The 20,325-nt window shown below is 38.7% G+C and overlaps 2 protein-coding genes and 1 pseudogene across 2 annotated transcripts in view; 1 reads left to right on the plus strand and 2 right to left on the minus strand.

Annotated features, from left to right (window-relative positions):
• Polh (DNA polymerase eta) overlaps positions 1-802 on the minus strand; it is a 40,603-nt gene extending 39,801 nt beyond the window's left edge. The window contains 1 exon segment of the mRNA XM_047557573.1: positions 554-802. The gene's annotated coding sequence lies outside the window, so the exon portion shown is untranslated.
• Positions 803-915: 113 nt separating this feature from the next.
• Positions 916-20,325, plus strand: part of Xpo5 (exportin 5) — a 45,352-nt gene continuing 25,942 nt past the window's right edge. Inside the window, 13 exon segments of the mRNA XM_047558392.1 lie at positions 916-1,200; positions 4,627-4,748; positions 5,832-5,904; positions 7,296-7,433; positions 7,608-7,790; positions 10,384-10,410; positions 10,940-11,125; positions 11,734-11,810; positions 14,072-14,171; positions 15,517-15,600; positions 16,200-16,325; positions 17,311-17,401; positions 19,292-19,420. Coding sequence (XP_047414348.1) covers positions 1,096-1,200; positions 4,627-4,748; positions 5,832-5,904; positions 7,296-7,433; positions 7,608-7,790; positions 10,384-10,410; positions 10,940-11,125; positions 11,734-11,810; positions 14,072-14,171; positions 15,517-15,600; positions 16,200-16,325; positions 17,311-17,401; positions 19,292-19,420 — 1,441 coding nt within the window. The 5' untranslated portion in view covers positions 916-1,095.
• Positions 2,136-4,098, minus strand: LOC124988696 (ras GTPase-activating protein-binding protein 1-like; annotated as a pseudogene).

Raw genomic sequence — 20,325 nt, forward strand, 5'->3', positions numbered from 1 at the left:
AATAGGAAGCAGTGATTTACAGGGCAGCAAACATTTTACCAAGCACAAAATCACAAAAAAATAAATATGCAGACTAAGAGCTAATGAATCAATAGAGGTTTCCAGTTTATGTATTTACTGGAGAAGGAAGAGTTTTGCAAAGATGGAAGTGAACAGACTTCTAGCAAAGCCCTGCTTTCAGATAAGGATTACACTATTTGAAAACACATATAGCATTTGGCAAATTACCGAACTGCACAAATATTCAATATTTAAGTATCTTGATTTATTCCAATCTTCATAAAACAAGTTGGAGCTGATCGGGTAGTGTCACATCCAGGAAAAAGAGCACAAATGAAGGAGAAGATTTAAGAGGCACAGGGGAAAGTTACCGATTTTTTTCCTACAAGAAAAATTTCCTTAGAGGCAATCTCGCGGCCTTATCTCTCTGATAGCATGTTTTCTTTTTCACATAATTTCGGGCCAATGTGTCACTAGTCATGATATATCACATTATTGCCAAGTCAATAGTAAAATATGAACATCGATACGGAACGGTTCTAAATATTCTTACCAAGGCGACACCTGGCAAAACTGCCAACGGAAGCCGCGGTTGCTGGGGGGTATCAGTGTCCTCTGGATGGAAAATGAAGAGGTCTAGAATATCTTCTCGCCTTTCGGGAAGCGGCCCAGTAGGTTTTGAGATTTATTCTCCGTGACGATGAAGAATCTGCGCAGAAACACCGAAGGACCTCCCAAACGGCTTCGCACTCGTCTGCCAACCTAGCAGACTAAGGTCAGACAGCGCGGGCAACGCGAGGGGCCGTTGAGGCGCCTGCGCACCCCGGCCCTTCCGTCTCTCGCTCCACCCACCCAGGAGCAACCGTCACAAGGGAGCCGCCACTTCCGTGGGCGCGTGCGCAGTGGCAAATCGGGCGCGTGCGCAGCGACTGGTCCTCCCCGGCTCTAGATTCTACTGCCCACGTTCCTCCTCCTGCTTCCTACCCTCCAGCCCGCAGCGGCCCGATACCAACGTGTGGTCCCACGAAGGGAGCGGTCCTTGCCTCGTGCTCCCGGGACGGCCGTAGTGTGCGCTCGCGGCGCGTGGCGTTAGCCATGGCGATGGATCAAGTGAACGCGCTGTGCGAGCAGCTGGTGAAAGCGGTGACCGTCATGATGGACCCCAGCTCCACCCAGCGCTACCGGCTGGAAGCCCTCAAGGTAGCTGGGGTCCCGGCGCCCTGGGCCCGCCCCGAAACCCTCCCCAGGTTGGCCCCCGCGGTGCCGCCCCTCACTCAGGTGGTCTCCAGCCCACGAGGCCTCTGGAAGTCCCTTCCAACTCCCGAGGGCCTTCCCCTCGCGGCCCAGCTCACCTCTTCCACCTCCGCTTCTGCGCTCGCGCGCTGACCCTGCACCCAGGACTCTGTAGTCCCTAGTCACTTATTATTCCCACCTCCATGTCTCACTGTCCTTGTCTTCCTCCTTCCTTACTACTTTTCACTCTTGATGCACCAAGACTCCTCCACTACAAACTACTCCCATTTTCACCCCTCAATCCCCATATCCCTGGCTTTCCGTGGCGCACGTGCAGATCCTGCCCCCACGCCAGCTTTATTATGGTCTTGTTTCCTGATCCACTCACCTGACCTGTTCTAATCCACCGCCAGTCTCCCCGCGTGCACCTTTACTTACAAAAGCCTTACCTCTCACTGTCCCACTTGTGTTGGGCATTTCTGGTCTAATTTTCACAGTCCTTCCACGTTTTCTAGTGTGTGGTATTCGTAGACAGTTTTCGCGCAGAGATGAACTCTACCACTTGCTTTGCATTTTTACGAGGGCATTTTGGTTTCCTGAAAGCAGTTTTCTTTTTTACTTTTTTTTTGCTCTGCTCAGTGAACTGACAAGTTTTGCAATTTGGAAGCTGATACAAACGGGGATGCTATTACAATAGAGCTTCATTAAACAATGTATGTAAGCTGTGAGAAATGACCCTTTAGGAGAAAGTACTCATATATGTTTTAGGTGATGTAACTTGACAGAATGAGCACCACTTGGAGGAAATTTTATGTATGCCACAGGGTTTGAAATTAGAATCAACTTGGTCCTGTTTGTTTTATATGATGAAATATTTTATTTTTTTTTATTTTTTTTTTCTATTAACACCTTTCATTCAGTTTTTAACCACATCAGGGAGAATCGAATGTCAAATTTTCCAAATGGCAATTTTTCCACATCAGAAGGTAGTCAACTCTTAAAGAATAAACAATTTGGATATTTCCTGCCTCCAAAATGCTTATCAAATCCTACCTTTCTCACAGGCTTTGAAACACGTAGAAAATAAGTAAGAAATATTCCAATGAATGAAACGTACCAAATGTCAGTAATAAGCAAGATACATTCCTTTGGGGAAATGGCTGTTTAAAAAAAAAAAAAAAAAATTCCAGTCTGTATATGCAAAGTAAGCAAGGAAATTCAGTCTTTTCATTTTTTCTTCTTTAAAAATCTGTTACTCCTAAAATAGCATTCCACAAAACTGGAAGTGAAGGACTAAAAGGCCAGGAGAAGGGAGAAGGGAGGGAGCACACACCATTAACACAAAAAGAAGTAAAATTGTACAAACTTAAGCGGTTTATAAGACTAGGATCATTATACTCCAAGATAACAAAGGCTGGTTGAAGAAATTCACCATTCTGCAGAAGCTGGGGTTTTTATGCTTCATGAAGATCAGTGAAGAGCAATTCACTGCCTTGGAGCAATCCCCCTTCCCACTCCAAATCCTGGTTTCTGCACCATGTCTCCATGGGGAGGGCCTCTCATTCCACCACCCAGCCCACCTCGAGGGCCTCCAGGTCCTCGCAGGTGGTTATCTCGCCGGTCCCCTTCCCGAGCAGCTCGAGTCTTCTTCTCTTCCACGGACTTCACCTCTGAACATGATGGGCCTGTTGCTAAGGGCCTTCTGAACAGGCTCAGAATCATCAAACACAACAAAGCCAAAATTGGGTAATTTTCCACCACTATTTATGCGCAGCTCCACCACATTCCCATAATTTTGAAAGAAATCTTTAAGTTCTGATTTGTCCGCTTCATGAGGCAGGTTGCCAATGAAGAGTTGGTGACTATCAGGGTGTCTTACAATTCTTTGGGGCTCAACATCACCTTGCTCACCAGCCTCACGAATTGGTCTGGGTCTCCTCTGAGGAGGAATATTTATTCGTTGTTCTCGTACTCTTTGATCCCTCTGAGGCCTCGGGTGGAATCTGAGATTCAGGCTTAGACTCTGGACGGGGCTGTGAAGCTGGTACTTTAACAACGTGAGGTGGTATCCCAGTAACAGGAACAGCTCCACTGGGAGGAAGGTTCTTACTGGTCACAGATGCCCAAGAAAATGTCCTCAGGTCTTCCTGTACTGTCTGACCTATGTCTGTAGGTGCTGGAGAAGAACTCTTCTGAGCATCCTCAGGAGCAGGTTCTTCTAATACCGGCTCAGACTTTTCCTCTTGGATTTCAGATACGGGTTCTTGCTCTGGTTCTGGTTCAGGATCAGGCTCCGGTTCAGCAACAGGCTCGTCTAAATGTTCTTCCAAGTCATTGCTGACAGTCTGATCATAGAACGTTCCAGAATCATCAGGTACCACCTCAGGTGTCTGCTGTCTTTCTTCAGGCTCCTCTACTTCTTCCTCAGATTCCTCCTGAGGCTCAGTGACAAAGCCACCAAAGACCTCATCTTGGTATCTGAAGATATCATATGAACATAGAATTTATTTGCAACAGAGCCCTCAGGGGCAAGGACAAATGTTTGCATGAATCTTCTCAAAGCCTGGTGGTTGTTTGATAACAGCCCCATCACCTGGACCACCACACCATCATTAAGAGTAGCGTGAGCATCAACATGGTGAATCTTGGTGTGGCAGTTGGTGAAGTTTTGTGACATTACTTTCCTGTGAATTTCTTTCTGTCCATAGACTGCATTTGCTGGCTTTCCATTTGAATCCAATCCCCCATGGACATAGGAAGAGTTCTTTCCATAAAATCTATGCAACATATCTGGGGCCTGGTTCAGCCATACTGTCTCACAAACTCCCGCCCGACCAGCAGGGGACTAGGCTTCTCCATAACCATTGCTTTGGTCAATTCAACCTGTGCGGCTGAGCGGGAGAGGAACAAGCTTTGCCCCACAGCACAGAAGATGGCAGGAATCCCTCACGCAAGTGCATCCCGAAATATTTTAAATGAACATAAAAATAGAATATTATAGTGATCATTTATATGTGCTTATCACCTAATTCAGCTGGGATATGGATTTTGCCACCCCTCCTTTACCTCCCTCCACAAGTTTTTAAAGCAAATTCTAGGAATTGACACTGTCCCTAAGAGTGTACCTCTTTAACAATTTTTTATCCCTTTAGATAGTTTCTTTTCAGACTTAGGCTACCATTGGCCACAGCATGACAAATCTGGAACCATGAAAGTGGAAGGAATGCTTTACCAGTTCTTTATTAATATGAAACAAACTAGCTTATTCTTTTAGTATAACATTGGTCTAGATTTTGCAATTTTAAAAGGCAACTAATTTTGCAATTTTTGATATTTTTTTGGTCCCTGCCCTCTTTTACTTCCCCAAGGAAATACTAACTTTTCTTCTTTCAGTTTTGTGAAGAATTTAAAGAAAAGTGCCCCATCTGTGTCCCCTGTGGCTTGAGGTTGGCTGAGAAAACACAAATTGCCATCATCAGACATTTTGGTCTTCAAATCCTGGAACATGTTGTCAAGTAAGGAGCTCTTGGTCATTGCCACTAAAACCAGTGAGAGAGCAAATCTTTATTATAGAAGCTATAGAGGTACTTTTTAGATAGTAGAAAAGAGCAATCCTCGGGAAGAAAGAAATGATTGCAAAAACATTCTTGGGACCTCACAGGAGCACTCATTTAGGACTTCTAACCTTTCTTCTCTTAAGTTTCTTCATCTGTGTAAACTATGTGGTCCATACAAAGCATTCAACAAACATTAGTTGATAGCTGCTACTCCATTTATCCATATTTATTGAACTCTTAGTATATACCAGCAGATCTTAAGACCTTTTTAGAATAATGCAGTGGGTAGGTAAATAAGTTTCTGATTAGACAATGTGTCTTATTTTGTCTTTTGTTTGCACATTCAAAGCAGGATTGTATGAGGATAACCAAAAACCTGACTTGAGTCTGGTCTCCTACCTTCAGCGCCCATCAGAAGAGTTAGCTTTTAAGATTTAGCCACTGTTTCTGGAATTGTACTATATAATTGTTAACCAACATAAGTAAGATTATATTTTTGTTTTGGGGGTAGGTTCTGGGAATTGACCCGGGGATACTTAACCAATGAGCCACATCCCTAGCCTTTTTTTATATTTATTTACAGATAGGGTCTTGCTGAGTTGCTTAGAGCCTGACCAAGTTGCTGAGGCTGGTTTTGAACTTGTGATCCTGCCTCAGCCTCCCAAGTAGCTAGGATTATAGGCATGCATCACCATGCCTGGCTCAAGATTATATTTTCTAAGAAGCAAATATTTTGTTGGAGTTGTCATAGATGGATATTTTCTTTGACTTAGCAATAAAATCATGGGGAAAAGCTAATTTGTGGCACCCATTCTATGAGAATTCCAACTAATGAACCACAGCATGAATAAAATCTTTTCCCAAGAGGTTTTCTATTATATTTTGGTTAAATGCTGGCTATTTTTGTCCATTCTCTGAAGGGCATAAAATCAAAATAAAATTTGATGAACTGTCTAGCATAATTGAATTCAGGAATCAAAGTTATTCTCTTGTGAAGATTCTTAATGAGGTTCTGTTGATTTTATGCATTTTGGTGGCCAGGTTTCGGTGGAACAGCATGTCTCGATTAGAGAAGGTCTATCTGAAGAACAGTGTCATGGAGCTGATCGCAAACGTAAGGAAGGGATGGTTGGGAGACTTGTATTTTGGATAACGTGATTTCTTTTATGCGGTGTTCATGTAAAAATTCACTGGTTCAAATAGCAGAATGTTAACGATTACCTGCAAGCATCACAAGAAATGGTGATTCATCATATTTCTTTTACTAGGTTTAATTAATCACCCTTATCTTGACTTCTGTTTTTAAAATTATAAAGATGGGGTAGTGAAGGTAAATAATTTTCAGCAAATGGATGAATAATATTAAATCTAATTTGAACTGAAAGCCTGTCTACTTTGTTTCCTTTCATCTAGACTCAACAACGTTGTGATACTAGTGATGAAAAACAGGTTAGATAGCGTTTGTTTCAAATGTTAGAATATGGTTTAAAACATGTTTAAAATCCATAGCCTTTCTTTTTTTTGGGTGGAGTGGGGTGAGTTTATGGTACTGGGGATTTGGACCCAAGGGCACTTTAACCACCGAGCTACATTCCCAGGGTCTTGATAACTTGTTGAGAGTCTTACTAAGTTGCTGAGGCTGACCTCAAACTTGTGATCTTCCTGCCTCAGCTTCTTGCATTGCTGGGATTATGGGTATGTTCCACCATGCCCAGCTTTTTCTTTTTTTTAAACAAAGGGTATGAAATAATTCTTACCCCTCCCCTTTTATGCCTTTAATAGGAAAAAAAAATGTCCTTCAAAATTGTGAATTTAGCCAGAAATGAAGGCATACACCTATAATCCCACTCCCTGAAGCAGGAGGATTTTAAGTTTAAGGCCAACTTCAGCAACTTAGCTAGACCCTATCTCAAAGTAAAAAATCAAAAGGGCTGGGAGTATAACTCAGCGGTCAATCACCCCTGGTTCAATCCCCAGTAGTTTAAAAAAAAAAAGAGAGAATTACCTTAGCTAGCTAGGACTTCTATTTTGCTCATTCTGGGGAGACAAAGTTTTAATTCATTAGTCTTGACATCATACTACTTAAAATGATAATTTTCTGTATTTTCTAATACTAGAATTATGGGCAAATAGTCTATTGCTCCTCCATACTCTCCCATTTTTATCAGCTTCTCTGAGGACACCTTATTTCTAAACTCTTTCACCCTGACCCTCTTTAAAAAAATGAAACAACTTGTGACTCCTCAGAACAGTGATGTTTTCTTGGCTCTAGGTTACAGCCACCTTATTAGCAAATACAACCTGTACTTAAGTTTAAATGGAAAGAATGATGAGTGAGAATGAAGGACAAATCACTCACATGAAGAACTGTTTTGTTCTGTTTAATTTCAGAGTAGACCTGTTGATGGGTTTTGTATACTTTATGACCCAGTTTTATTTTTGCTTTTGTTTTTGTTTTTTGCCTGGAATTCAGTCTTGCAAACCTCTTAGTATCTCTTTTTTCAGGGAACATTGAACATTTTGGAAGAGGAGAACCACATTAAAGATGTTCTATCTCGAATTATGGTAGAGATGATTAAGCGAGAGTGGCCACAGCACTGGCCTGACATGCTGATGGAGTTGGAGACTCTCTCTAGACTTGGGGTATGGAGTGCAGCTGTGTCAGCTCTGCATGCTTATTCTTGGAACAGACTTTAGGGTTTGCCTTGTGGTGGTGTTGGTTTGTTGTTTTATCAAGAAAAAAAAAATGCCTTTGGGCATACCATAATGAATAAGGTGTTTTAGTTTAACTTAACTACCTTATTTATATTGGTATAGGAAACACAAACAGAATTAGTGATGTTCATCCTTTTGCGACTGGCAGAGGATGTAGTGACCTTTCAGACACTTCCTCCTCAAAGAAGAAGGGATATCCAGCAAACATTAACCCAGAAAATGGAAAGGATCTTCAGTTTTCTACTTAACACACTTCAGGAAAATGTAAACAAGTACCAGCAAATGGTAAGTAATTTCCCACCCCACGCTTGTCCTATTTTCTAAATTTTTTTTAAAATCCTCTTTAGGCAAGTTTTTAGGGTGTCTGGTTCAGCAAAAGGAAAGGCCATTTTATGAGCAAAAAACTGGATAACAGGAGAAAGTAGAACTGATTTTCTCAAAAATCAGCCCAGTGAAGTTTTCATGTCTGCTAGAAAAAATAGTACCTTCTATAGTAAGAAAATTCTTAAAGGAGCATAATCATAAAGGTTAATACTTAATATTTGAAAACCCAGATTTCTGTTAGGTTAGAATAGTATCCAGTTAAATTGTAGTGTCCTGTTCATCTTGGTTTCAGTTGTCACATTCATTACTCTTTACTGCATGATCCCTGGCATTTTATACTTTTGAGGAGGTAAAAAGGGTAAGTCAGACACTGTCTTTCTGACCACTGTTGTTGTGTTTTTGTTTTTGTTTTTGTTTTTTTTGTTGTTTTTTTCGTGGTGCTGGGGATCGAACTCAGGGCTTTGTGCTTGTGGGGCAAGCACTCTACCAGCTGAGCTATCTCCCCAGCCCACCACTGTTGTTTTTAGGAGACACCTTTCAGAAAAAGGCAGTTCAAAAGTTAATACAGTGGTTCCCAATGAAGGTGATTTTTTTTCCCTCAGGGGAGGGACATTTGGCTGTTATCTGGAAATATTTTGCTTGTCACAACTCAAGATATTGCTACTGGCATCTAGTGGATAAAGGCCAGGAAAGCTGCTAAACACCCTATAATCAGGTTAACTCCCACAATTATACAGCAGAATGTCACCAATGCTTAGATTGAAAAACCCTATCAGCCAGATTATATTGTTATATTGTGTACATATATGAATAGGTAAAAACAAATCCTGCCATTAGGTACAACTATAATGTACCAATTTTTAAAAAACTGAAAAAGAAGAACACTGATCTAGAATCTCCTCAGTACTTATTTCAGAAATCAGAATTGAAAACTGGCACACAGTGGCACACACCTGTAATCCCAGCTGCTTGGGAGGCTGAGGCAGGAGGATCTCAAGTTCAAAGCCAGCCTCAGCAAGGACCAGGCTCTAAGCAACTCAGTGAAACCCTATCTCTAAATAAAATACAAAATAGGGCTGGGAATGTAGCTCAGTGACTGAATATCCCCCTCTTTAAAAAATCAGGATTAATTAAATCAGGATTAGAGTTTTTTTTTATGTCCTTGACACATGTATTGAGCCTATTTTTTCAATAAATTTTAGGTACTGATGCAAATGATGGGAAAAAGGTACTGTGAGCTATTAATGAATACCTAATTAATATGATTGATATATATATATTTGTACTTTGTATGATTATTTATCTTCCTAAATTCCACAGTATTGTCTGTAAAGATTCAGAGAGTAATTATTGAAGAGTTTTTTTTTTTTTTGCAGTGCTGGGGATTGAACCCAGGGCCTTGTGCTTGCGAGGCGAGCACTCTACCAACTGACCTATATCCCCAGCCCTGAAGAGTCTTTAATAAATAGTTGCAGTGGAATTCACAGGTATTCTTTTGACCATAGTGGATAGTGGACTCTTTCTCCAGAATGTCTCTGGAAGATTCATTTTTTTTTTAATTTATTTTACTTATTTATTTTTATGTGGTGCTGAGGATTAAACCCAGTGCCTCACATGAGCTAGGTGAGCACATTACACTGAGCCACAATCCCAGAAGTTTCTTAGGAAAATATTAATTTTATATTTCAGATTTATAAATATGTAGCATTTAAAAAATTTTTTTTTAGTTAGAGATGGACGCAGTACCTTTATTTTTATGTGGTGCTGAGGATTTAACCTAGTGCCTCACAGGTGCTAGCCAAGTGTTCCACTTCTGAGCTACAACCCCAGCCACATGTAGTATTTTAATGGAATTTGAAATATGAGGATAAAAATCTGTATTTGTATGTATTTGTATTGAACATCCATTATTTTGATGTTTGTAGCATTTAACATTTTTGTGTTCATATTTTTGTGTAGTTATGTCCATACGTACATGGTCATAGTTTGTATTTATTTAGGGGATAGAACCTAGGGGCTCACACATACTAGGCAAGTGCTCTACCACTGAGCTACATCCCCAGCCTTTTTTGTTTTTATTTTTTCAATTTTGAGACAGGATCTCTTTAAGTTACTGAGGCTGGCCTCAAATTTGGAATTCTCCTATGTAAGCCTCCTGAGTCAGTGGAATTATTCATTTAATTTTAGTGTATTAAATGTATTTATTTAATTTTGTTTCTTGCTTTAACTTGTTCTTAGGAGATAATCAATTATGTGTTTTTGGTAAAGTTGTCTTCTTTTCCAAGGTTAAAGATTGTATCTGATACTGAATAATTATAATGCATCAATTTTTAAAATAATCTTTAAAAAAGGAGTTGCATCTGTTTATTTTTGCATTGCTGAGTATTGAATCTAGGACCTTGTGCTTGGCAACCATTGAACTAGACCTCCAGCCCCCCTATAAGTAGCTACTGTATATAACAATTATTTTTCAAGACCTTAATTATGGGAGTGGAAAATTATTATGTAGCCTTTTATTTATTAAACACATTGGATTCTTATACTTTTCTTTCAGAAGACAGATACTTCTCAGGAGTCAAAGGTAAGAGCTCTTTATGGAGTTGGAAAATTTCTTTAAGGCCTTCAGGTATGGGGATGCATAGGCCTAGTGACCTCAGCCTTTGTTTTTTTTTAATCACTGAGCTATAGTGGAAGGGGAGGTAAAGTTAAAATATTAGGGATTTCTTGAAAAAGATAAAATGGCCACACAGACCAGTATGATTTTATTGATGGATGCTGAGAATGCCATTGAGAAATGGTTGAATATCAGAAGAAAATCTTTGAGTTCTCTGTCAGCATCTGTTAACATGATTACATTGTTTTAGAAATAATTTTCTTGTTGGAATTAGAACATAAAAGTTCAGATATAACCACAGCATTTAAAAAAATAATTTTGTAGCTATAGATGGACAGCATGCCTTTATTTTATTTATTTTTATGTGGTGCTAAGGATTCAACCCAGTGCCTCACACACGGTAGACAAGCTTCCACCACTGAGCTATAGCCCCAGCCCAACCACAGTATTATTCTCTGTTAGGATTCATAGTCAATAGTGATTTCTTTTCACACAGGCTCAAGCAAACTGTCGAGTAGGAGTTGCAGCACTGAATACTCTAGCAGGCTACATTGACTGGGTGTCTATGAGTCACATTACTGCAGAAAACTGTAAACTCCTGGTGATACTATGCCTGCTCCTGAATGAACAGGAACTTCAATTGGGAGCTGCTGAGTGTCTTCTCATTGCAGTCAGCAGAAAAGTAAGTTACTACTTGCAACTGACTTTAAACCTCAGTCTCTGAGTTAGGGTATGTATGTGTTTAATTGCATGTTATAGCAGAAAGACATTTGGTTTGGCATTTTATTCTTTGAAGCCAACTTGCTGCCTAATGACCCTTTCAGACAGGAGTTAGCAATATTTAAGGGGTTCATTGGCAGAACATATAGAGGTTTATCAGGCTACTCAGTTCTCAAAACAGCCTTGATTCTTGGCACTTCACATTTAGGTAAGAGTAATGTTAAAGTTTAAAGCTGACTGTTAAGTCAGACTCTTAAATGGTGGCTACACTGTCTTTAATTTTTCTTGGCTAACAAATGGAACTGTGACTCTTCTCCATAGGAATATTATTTATGTATATAATTTACATTACTGTTGTTATCAGCATTCTTTCCCAGTGCATTTAAAATTATAAGTCTATCTGGCTTTGGTTTGAAAGAGTTGGCTTTTTTTCCAGTGTTCAGTAAGCCCTGGGGTATATGATAAATTAGGAAGTTAGGTATTTGATTATATAGGTATAGAAGATGTTAATACTTTGAGACTTTTAGTAATATAGTATGTATGACTGTGTTTCCCTAAAATTGGCTCTAGGGAAAATTAGAGGACCGGAAACCCTTGATGGTTTTATTTGGAGATGTTGCCATGCATTATATACTATCTGCTGCACAGTGAGTATCTTTACCTTTCAGTGTGTTTATTTATTTTCGTTTTGAAATCAGTATATGCTAAATATAGACTCTACCACTAATCTTCACACAAAGCCCCACAATATGCTTTCATAATTTTTGTATTTATTTAGCCATCTCTTAAGTTCCTGTAAATACTAGCAGTGAATTAACAGCATTTATGGATAAGAAGATAAGACAATCTTGGCTGGGTATGGTGGTGCACCCAGCAACCCAGGGAGGGTAAGGCAGGAGGATCAAAAGATCAAGGCCAACCTCAGCAACTTAGCCAGTCCCTGTCTCAAAATAAAAAATAAAAAGGGCTGGGGATATGGTTCAGTGGTAGAGAGCCCTGGGGTTAAAACCTTGGTACCAAAAAAGAAATAGGAAAATAAGAATCTTAAAAGGACTATTCAATCTAGTTGAAGGTATCTTGAGAGAAAAAAGTTGTGGCCTTTGACTTAATATCCACTCACCTTTACATTCCCCCCAGTAACTCATCTTTTAGACTCTGTCTTCTCTTCCATTGTTCCCTGATCCTCCAAGTAGCCTTGGTGACCAAGTCTCAGAATGCTCAAATCTGCTGGGCCACAGTCTGTCCTAGGGCTTGTCTTGAGTGGAGAACTCCAAACACTCCCTCACTGTTCTCCTCTTCGAGTAGTCAGTGCTGAGTCTCTTGGAAGCAGCAGGAAAAAACTAAATGTGGGCATGAAACACACACTGTATACTGAAATAATGGCTTCTGCTTATTTTCTTCCAGTTTCTCTGGAAAATATTAAATCATTTCCTCATAAGTGTTTCTTACCAGAGAGTCAAGTAGAATTGTGTATTGTAACTTGTTGAAGCTGTTGCACCACCCTTTTTTTTTTTTATATTCTTCACTTACTTTTGGTCCCAAGGAGAAATGAAAAAGTGTGTGAGACACATATGTACTGCTTAAAATCTCTTACTATCCATTCTAATGTGGCATTTACCATGGTTTTCTTTCTTAAGGAGACATATCTTTAGATCAGTCATGGCATGGAGGTGCACATCTATAATTCTTGTGACTTAAGAGGCTGAGGCAGGAGGATCGCAAGTTCAAAGCCAACCTCAGCAACTTAACAACACCCTGACTCAAAATAAAAAGTGCTGGGGATATGGCTCTGTGTCAATCCCTAGTACCAAAACAAAAAAAATTTAAAAATTAAAAAAAAATAAAGAAGAAGAAGGCATATATTTATGTAGTCTCTGTAGTAACTGCTCCTAAGGTCCATTTTGTAGAGACAATGAGATACAAACTGTGGTGTCCCATCTCCATTTATGCAATGGGCACCATATCACACCTATGGATAGTGAAGCTGTGATTCAGTCCAGGCAGTCAGGCTCCACAGCCATAGCACCATCCTGCCCTTCAACATCACAAGAGCCAGAGCCAGATATGGTGTTGCATGCCTATAATCCCAGGGACTAGAGAGACTGAGGCAGGAGGATCCCAAGTTCAAGACCAGCTTCAGCAACTTAGTGAGGCCCTAAGAAACTCAGCAACACCCTATCTCAAAAGAAAACATAAAAAGGGCTCAGTATGTAGTTCAGCGGTAAAGTGCTCCTGGACTAGATTCCCAGTACCAAAGAAAACAAAAAACAAAAGCAACCAACGTCCCTAGAGCACTTATCCTGAAGCTCATGTGATCTATATTATATTCTACTGCCTCCAGGACTGCTAAAATGACTGTTGTTTATATTAGTTATTATTCATTGCAGTTAGTCTGAATATTCCTGTGTCATTTCAGGTTAGATTTTGCCAGCAAATAAGTTATATATTTTTTTTTTATTTAGCTGAACTATTTGGATTCCACTGAATTGTTAGGTCCAAACTAAGTGATTTGGACAATTGAAACATGAGGTCAGGTTTTTATTATAGTCCTTTTTATATTGTCTGTGGTGGAAGGAATTGTTAAATACTCCCCCAGGGATCTCAAGTCTTCCCTGGGTATCAGCAGTACCATTTTGTGCAGCTGTTCATATAAGTGTCTACTTTGTTTTATGTAGTCATTCACAGCTTACATTATCATCACAAAATACTGAGGACTATATGGTGCCCAGAACTAGAGTGAGGGAAGAGATTGCATTGAACCATATTCCACATCAGTCTTTGAGTGTTAGGTTTTTGTTTTTTAACTTTGATTTGAATGGTGAGGCATAGATCACAGTTAGTTCCATTTCTTGGGAATCTATTGCTTCTGTAGATGTGTAGCTAATCACACTATTCTCTCATTGTATAGGACTGCCGATGGAGGAGGCTTGATAGAAAAACACTATGTCTTCCTGAAGAGACTCTGTCAGGTGTTGTGTGCACTGGGCAATCAGCTGTGTGCCTTGCTGGTGAGCGATTGCTTACTTTCTGAAGAACTTTGATCTCAGAAGAGCATTTTAGAAAGTGACTTTTTTTTTTTTTTTTTTGGGTGCTGGGGATCGAACCCAGGGCCTTATGCTTACAAGGCAAGCACTCTACCGACTGAGCTATCTCCCCAGCCCCCAGAAAGTGACATTTCTATAAAGGATTGCAGATTCCATTGATGTTAGCTTGATGGGGCATTGCCATATAAGATTATTTTATATGTTTTTGTGTATTTTAAATTATTTTAATGTAGTAGGGTTTGAATGATAAAAATTTCTTTTAACAAGTCTATTATTAGGAACAAACAGGCAAGACTGTTATTCCATAAAGTTAGTGTTGTTATTTTTGTGAAGTTTACTTGTTTTTATATCAGTCTGCTGAACATATTACCTATTCAGGTTCTGTTAACCCACAAAACATGGACTTGACTAAAAAACCCTTTCCTAGGCTAACAGATACATTATTAGATGATAAAAGAAAACTTCAGTTTGATTAACCTGGAAAAATCTGCCTTTGGGGAATATGTAATTCTGTCTTAAAGTTAGAAGATAGGCAGACATTTGCAATTGATGTATGCCTTTTTTTTTTTTTTTTGGAACCCAGGGCCTTGTGCTTGCAAGGCAAGCACGCTACTAACAGAACTATATCCCCAGCCTGATGCTATTCCTTTTTACGGTGGTCTAAATAGTTACATAGGTAGTTAAATAGTTCAATAGGTAGTTTAAGATGTAAGGCATGACCATTGAATAGGTATTTAATAGGTCAGGTAACTAATGTAAATAGGGCCAGGTCTAAAGAAACAATACAGGTTTTTTTCCCTTTTGTAAATTCTGAAATGAAAAATTTCTTTCATTTTAGTAGTTGAACACAGCATGGTTTTGGATTTTGGAGGGGCTCTTTGGTTTTTTTGTTTGTTCGTTTAAGACAGGGTCTCACTACGTTGTCCTGGTTGGTCTCAAATTCATGGGCTCCTTTATTCTCCTGCCTCAGCCTCCCAAGTACCTGGGATTATAAGAATGCACCGCAGCACCCAGCTAGTATCTTTACTGTTTTTTTGGGGGGAGATTTGGGGTTTTTTTGCCCTTGGAATTTTGCTTTTCATCAGCTAAAAGGAAGTACAGAGTCCTTTCAAAACTGAATCTTTTTGTTGGTGCTGGGGATCAAACCCAGGGCCTCACTGCATGCCATGCAAGCAGTCTACACTGAGCTGTGCCCCCAGCCTATAACTTTTTTGAGACTTTATCTGTATTTATTAGTCTTCTGCTCCTCCTCTTTTCCCTAATCTCTTCCCCATCAACATCATTAATGTAGGGTATTTTTCTCCTACAGGGCATAGATTCTGATGTAGAAACACCAGTGAATTTTGGAAAATATCTGGAATCTTTTCTTGCTTTTACAACTCACCCAAGTCAGGTAAACTTTATGCAGATAATTTCTCAGAATTTTAGCTAAGTGAACTAGAATCAAGCACTCTGCCCTTAAATGTAGCAGCTTCTATTTAAAATGTGACTCTTCAGGCCCTAGGGAATGACTATAGTTGCATTTCATTGGGTCTTCTTCCCAAGGGTAGCATTGCACTGTCTAGGTCAGTAACTTTTTTCCTTAGGTAAAATTCTGATAATGCTGAGTGAGATGTGAGGTTTGTCCCAGGTGGCTTGGTGTTAAATAGACTAAACACAAAAATTTGATTAATTATGTTGTTATAAAATTAATTTCATCTTCAAGATTTATCTTTTGTCACACTGAGATTTCAGTATCCTTTCTCATGGAAAAGAAAGTGTTAGAGTTTAGACTACTTTCCAGGGATTACACCTGACCCCATCACCTGTTAACATGTGGTTCATAGTGAGCAGTTGTTACTAATGTACTGTGGTAGAAAAAGTTACAAAGTCTTGTAGAGATTTAGTTCTGTGAAAAATGTAGTTGATAAGTGCAAGGCTAATAGTCTTGATTATATAGAATGCAATTCTTAAACTGAGTTTTTTTTTATTTTGTTTTGTTTTTTACTTCAGTTTCTACGCTCTTCAACTCAGATGACTTGGGGAGCCCTCTTCCGACATGAGATCCTATCCCGTGATCCTTTGCTGTTAGCAATAATACCAAAATATCTTCGTGCTTCTATGACCAATTTGGTCAAGGTACATAAAGGGAATTTAAGCATGTGGCATGTAGGCGAATATGCATAATTATAAGATTGACATCATTGACAGCCTTTTTTGGTCACTTAAGATCCCTTCCTAGGGCATATTCTTTTATTCTAAGGGAAGAAAGAAGGCCATAATTTGGGTTATTATGATTGCTATTCTTTACTTTAGCCCATTTACATATCAAGTATTGGGCTAGGTGCTACAACAAAAGCAGTGACCATACAATAATTGCTATTCAGGAGTTAAAAGCAGAATACTTTGGAAGTACATAGGAGGGTGGAGTCAGGAAGATTCTAAGAGGAGATAAATATCTACAAATTGTTCCTGGAGGTCAAATGAGAGTCAAGAAGGCAAATGAGAAGGAAGTGAGAGTTGAAGCACAAATTTTTGTCCTTTTCAATAGAGTTGCTCATGAATTCTCTGAGATTTGCTAAGAACTCTCAAAGCCGACAGATTCTCCATCTTAATTTGTAAAGCAAGAGAATGGGGCCCATTCAAGCATCCCTTTAATTGCTCAAGGAGTTTACATGCACATACTGTGTTCTAATTTTCTTCCATGATCTTCAAGTCTATTTTGAATGGAACACATGTTGTTCCATGTGTTTATTACCAGTGTTTAGCATCTAATGAGGCGCAAATAGTTCTCAATTCTTCCTTCCTTATTGTACGCTGAATTATCACTTTGTCTTGGACTTTGTATTCATAGACCCTAAACAAATTCCAGAATTTGATTGTCCCTGACGAACCTGGAAGAAGAGTATCAACTACAGGTGTTCTCTTTTCTACCACTATCAGGAATATTGGAGCTGGGCACAAACTGGATTTTGAGTAGAACAGAAGTAGTTATTTGTCATAGAATATCTCATGCAAACCTTTAACTATTCTTAAATCACAAAGTGCTTGAGCTCCTGAAGCTTAAGCACCCTGTTAGTAAGTCCATTTTCATCTCCTACCCCAATTGTCTTTCTTTTTCCAGATGGGCTTTCCTTCTAAGACAGATAGTCCTAGCTGTGAATATTCTCGATTTGATTTTGATAGTGATGAGGACTTCAATGCTTTCTTCAACTGTAAGTGATATTGGCCTGGAATTTTTCCCAAAAGTCTCAGAATGGCATCTAGTGTTATGATTAGTGGTACATGTCAGTTGGGGTTCTGATTTAAGATCCCCAAATCTGAACAGCAGTCTGCTTAAGGTCTGGTTTCCCATTGCAAAAGAGTGCTGGGACTGCATCCAAGGTATAGTATGTGTTCCACCCCATAAACATATAGGTGCATAGTCTTTAAACACAGATGTTTAGGAATAGTAACCATACTTAAGATACCCTCAAGTTTTTTTCATATTTAGAATTAAATACCATCTCACCATGTGGTTTTATCTGTCCCAGAAAAAGTGGGAAAGCCCATTATATCCTAATGTCTTAATTCTGTTCTGGGGTTTTTGTAGCCTGATTTTTCTTCCTTTTTAAAAATAACTATTAAGATAAAATTTTTTTTACCCTATACTTAGAGGATATAATTTAGTGGCTTTAGTATTTTCATAAGAATTGTGCAGCCATCACCAGAAAATTAATTTTAGAACATTTTCATCACCCCAAAAAGAAAGCCTGTGTCCACTAAAAATTACTCTCCAATTTTATTCCTCCTAGTCTTGAGTAACTAATAATCTTTCTTTGTTTTACCTATTCTGAACATTTCCTACAAATGGAATCATAAGATATAGTCTTTTGTGACTACATTCTTTCATTTAATGCAGTTTTTTTTTTTGACAGAGTGTGATGCTTAAGAACTGAACCACACATCCTCAGACCTTTTTATTTATTTATTTTTTATTCAAATTAGTTATACATGACAGTAGAATGCATTTTGATACATCATTCATAAATGGAATATAAATAACTTCTCATTCCTCTGGTTGTGTATGATGTAGATTTACACAGGTCATGTAATCACATAAATACATAGAGTAATAAGGTCTGATTCATTCTACTATCTTTCATTTATTTTTTATTTTGAGACACAGTCTCACTACATTGCTTAGGGCCTTGCTAAGTTGCTGAGACTGGCTTTGAACTTGGCAACCCTCCTGCCTCAGCCTCCCAAGCCACTAGAATTAGACATATGCTTCTGTGCCCAACCTTAACATGTTTTTAAGATTCTTCAATGTAGCATGTATCAGTTATAAGTACTTCTTTTTAATGCTAATGATGTTTCATTGCATAAATACATCACATCTTATTCATCTGTTCATTAACTAATGGACATTTGAATTATTTTCACTTTTGGGGTATTAATGCTGTGTTATTATGATAGTGATCATTTATATACAAGTTTTTGTGCAGACATAGATTTTTTTTTTCCTCTTGGACATATAACTAGGAGTTAAATGCTAGATAATACGACAATTCCATGTTTAACTTTTTTTTTTTTTGGTACCAGGATTGAACTCAGGGGTACTGGACCACTGAGCCACATCCCCATCCCTATTTTGTATTTTATTTAGAGACAGGGTCTTGCAGAGTTGCTTAGCACCTCACTTTTGCTGAGGCTGGCTTTGAACTCAAGATCCTCCTGCCTCAGCCTCCTGAGCCGCTAGGATTACAGGTGTGTGCCTCTGCACCTGGCCCATGTTTAACATTTTGAGGAACTACCAGAATTTTTCCATAGCAGTTGCATCATTTTACATTCCTACCAACCTTATTTTATTTTAATTCCAAGAGACACAGTAGAGCAATTTTTGTTTGCATTTCCAGGATCTAGCTATTAAGGCAACTTCCAGAGATAATTTGTTTTGAAAATTTCTGGATTCCCTAATTCAGTAAAGCTCTATTGAATTATTTTTAGATTCAGAACACAAGAAAGGATTTCTTTGAACCTTTTCCCATTGGAATGGATAAATGAATAAACTTGAATTAAGTAACTTATGTGCTAGTTTTTGATTCATGTTCTTAACTTGGCAGCATCCCGAGCCCAGCAAGGAGAAGTGATGAGATTGGCATGTCGTTTAGATCCCAAGACTAGTTTCCAGATGGCTGGGGAGTGGCTAAAGTATCAGCTATCAACTTCAGTTGATGCTGGACCTATGAACTGTAAGTTTTATTCCTATCTTTAGTGAAGTATTATATCAAAACAATGCATAGAAAATAAACCAGAGTCATATGTCAGAATAGTATATTAATACTATTAAAAGACAGGTTTTTTTTCGTTTTTTGTTTGTTTTTTTTTTTTAATTTATTTTTATTGTAAGCAAATGGGATACATGTTGTTTCTGTTTGTACATGGAGTAACTAAAAGACAGTTTTGCTTACTGCCTAATGCCATTCTGAAGAGTGAGCAAATGAAAATGCTCAAAGGAGAGAACATTTCATCTGACACTATATATATATATTTTTTTTTTTTTTTTTTTTTTTAATTAGCACAAAACCATGTCCTTATCAGCTTTACCTTAATTTTTCTTTCCTAACAGGATCAACAAGTTGTTTGTTGTTGATTTTGTTGCTTCACTTCAAGGGCACCATCTCTTAACAAATTGTGTGCATAGACCTAAGTTTGGAAGTGTTTCACCTGCATGGCACTATTCCTAAATTCAGAAATAATTGCCTGTTAGGTATAGCAGGAAGAGTACAGGGCCTTCACATATTCCTCAGTCACCTCAGAGCCTTTGGAAAATTCTACTTTATAGAAAAGCAAAACAACCCCTCTTTACCCAGATGCATCAGCCATTTAACTTAACTGTCCTCCTTATCTTCTTTCTGTTTTCTTATTAATGCATGTTGTATGTGACGGTATTAACAAAGCAGGAAAGGTTGGATTAACTAGTAGTGCAAGTCACATTTAGTAAAGCTCCATAGTAATATCATTTCCAACTACACTAATTACTTTACCTTCATGGGATTTAACATTAAATTGTGAGGATTACTTTCAACCCTGAAGGTGTCTGACTTCTGGTAACCTGAAAAATTGAAGAGGCCCAAATATGTTTTACCAAGATGAA

Source organism: Sciurus carolinensis, chromosome 7 (genome assembly GCF_902686445.1).
Source record: "Sciurus carolinensis chromosome 7, mSciCar1.2, whole genome shotgun sequence".
Classification (NCBI taxonomy): domain Eukaryota; kingdom Metazoa; phylum Chordata; class Mammalia; order Rodentia; family Sciuridae; genus Sciurus; species Sciurus carolinensis.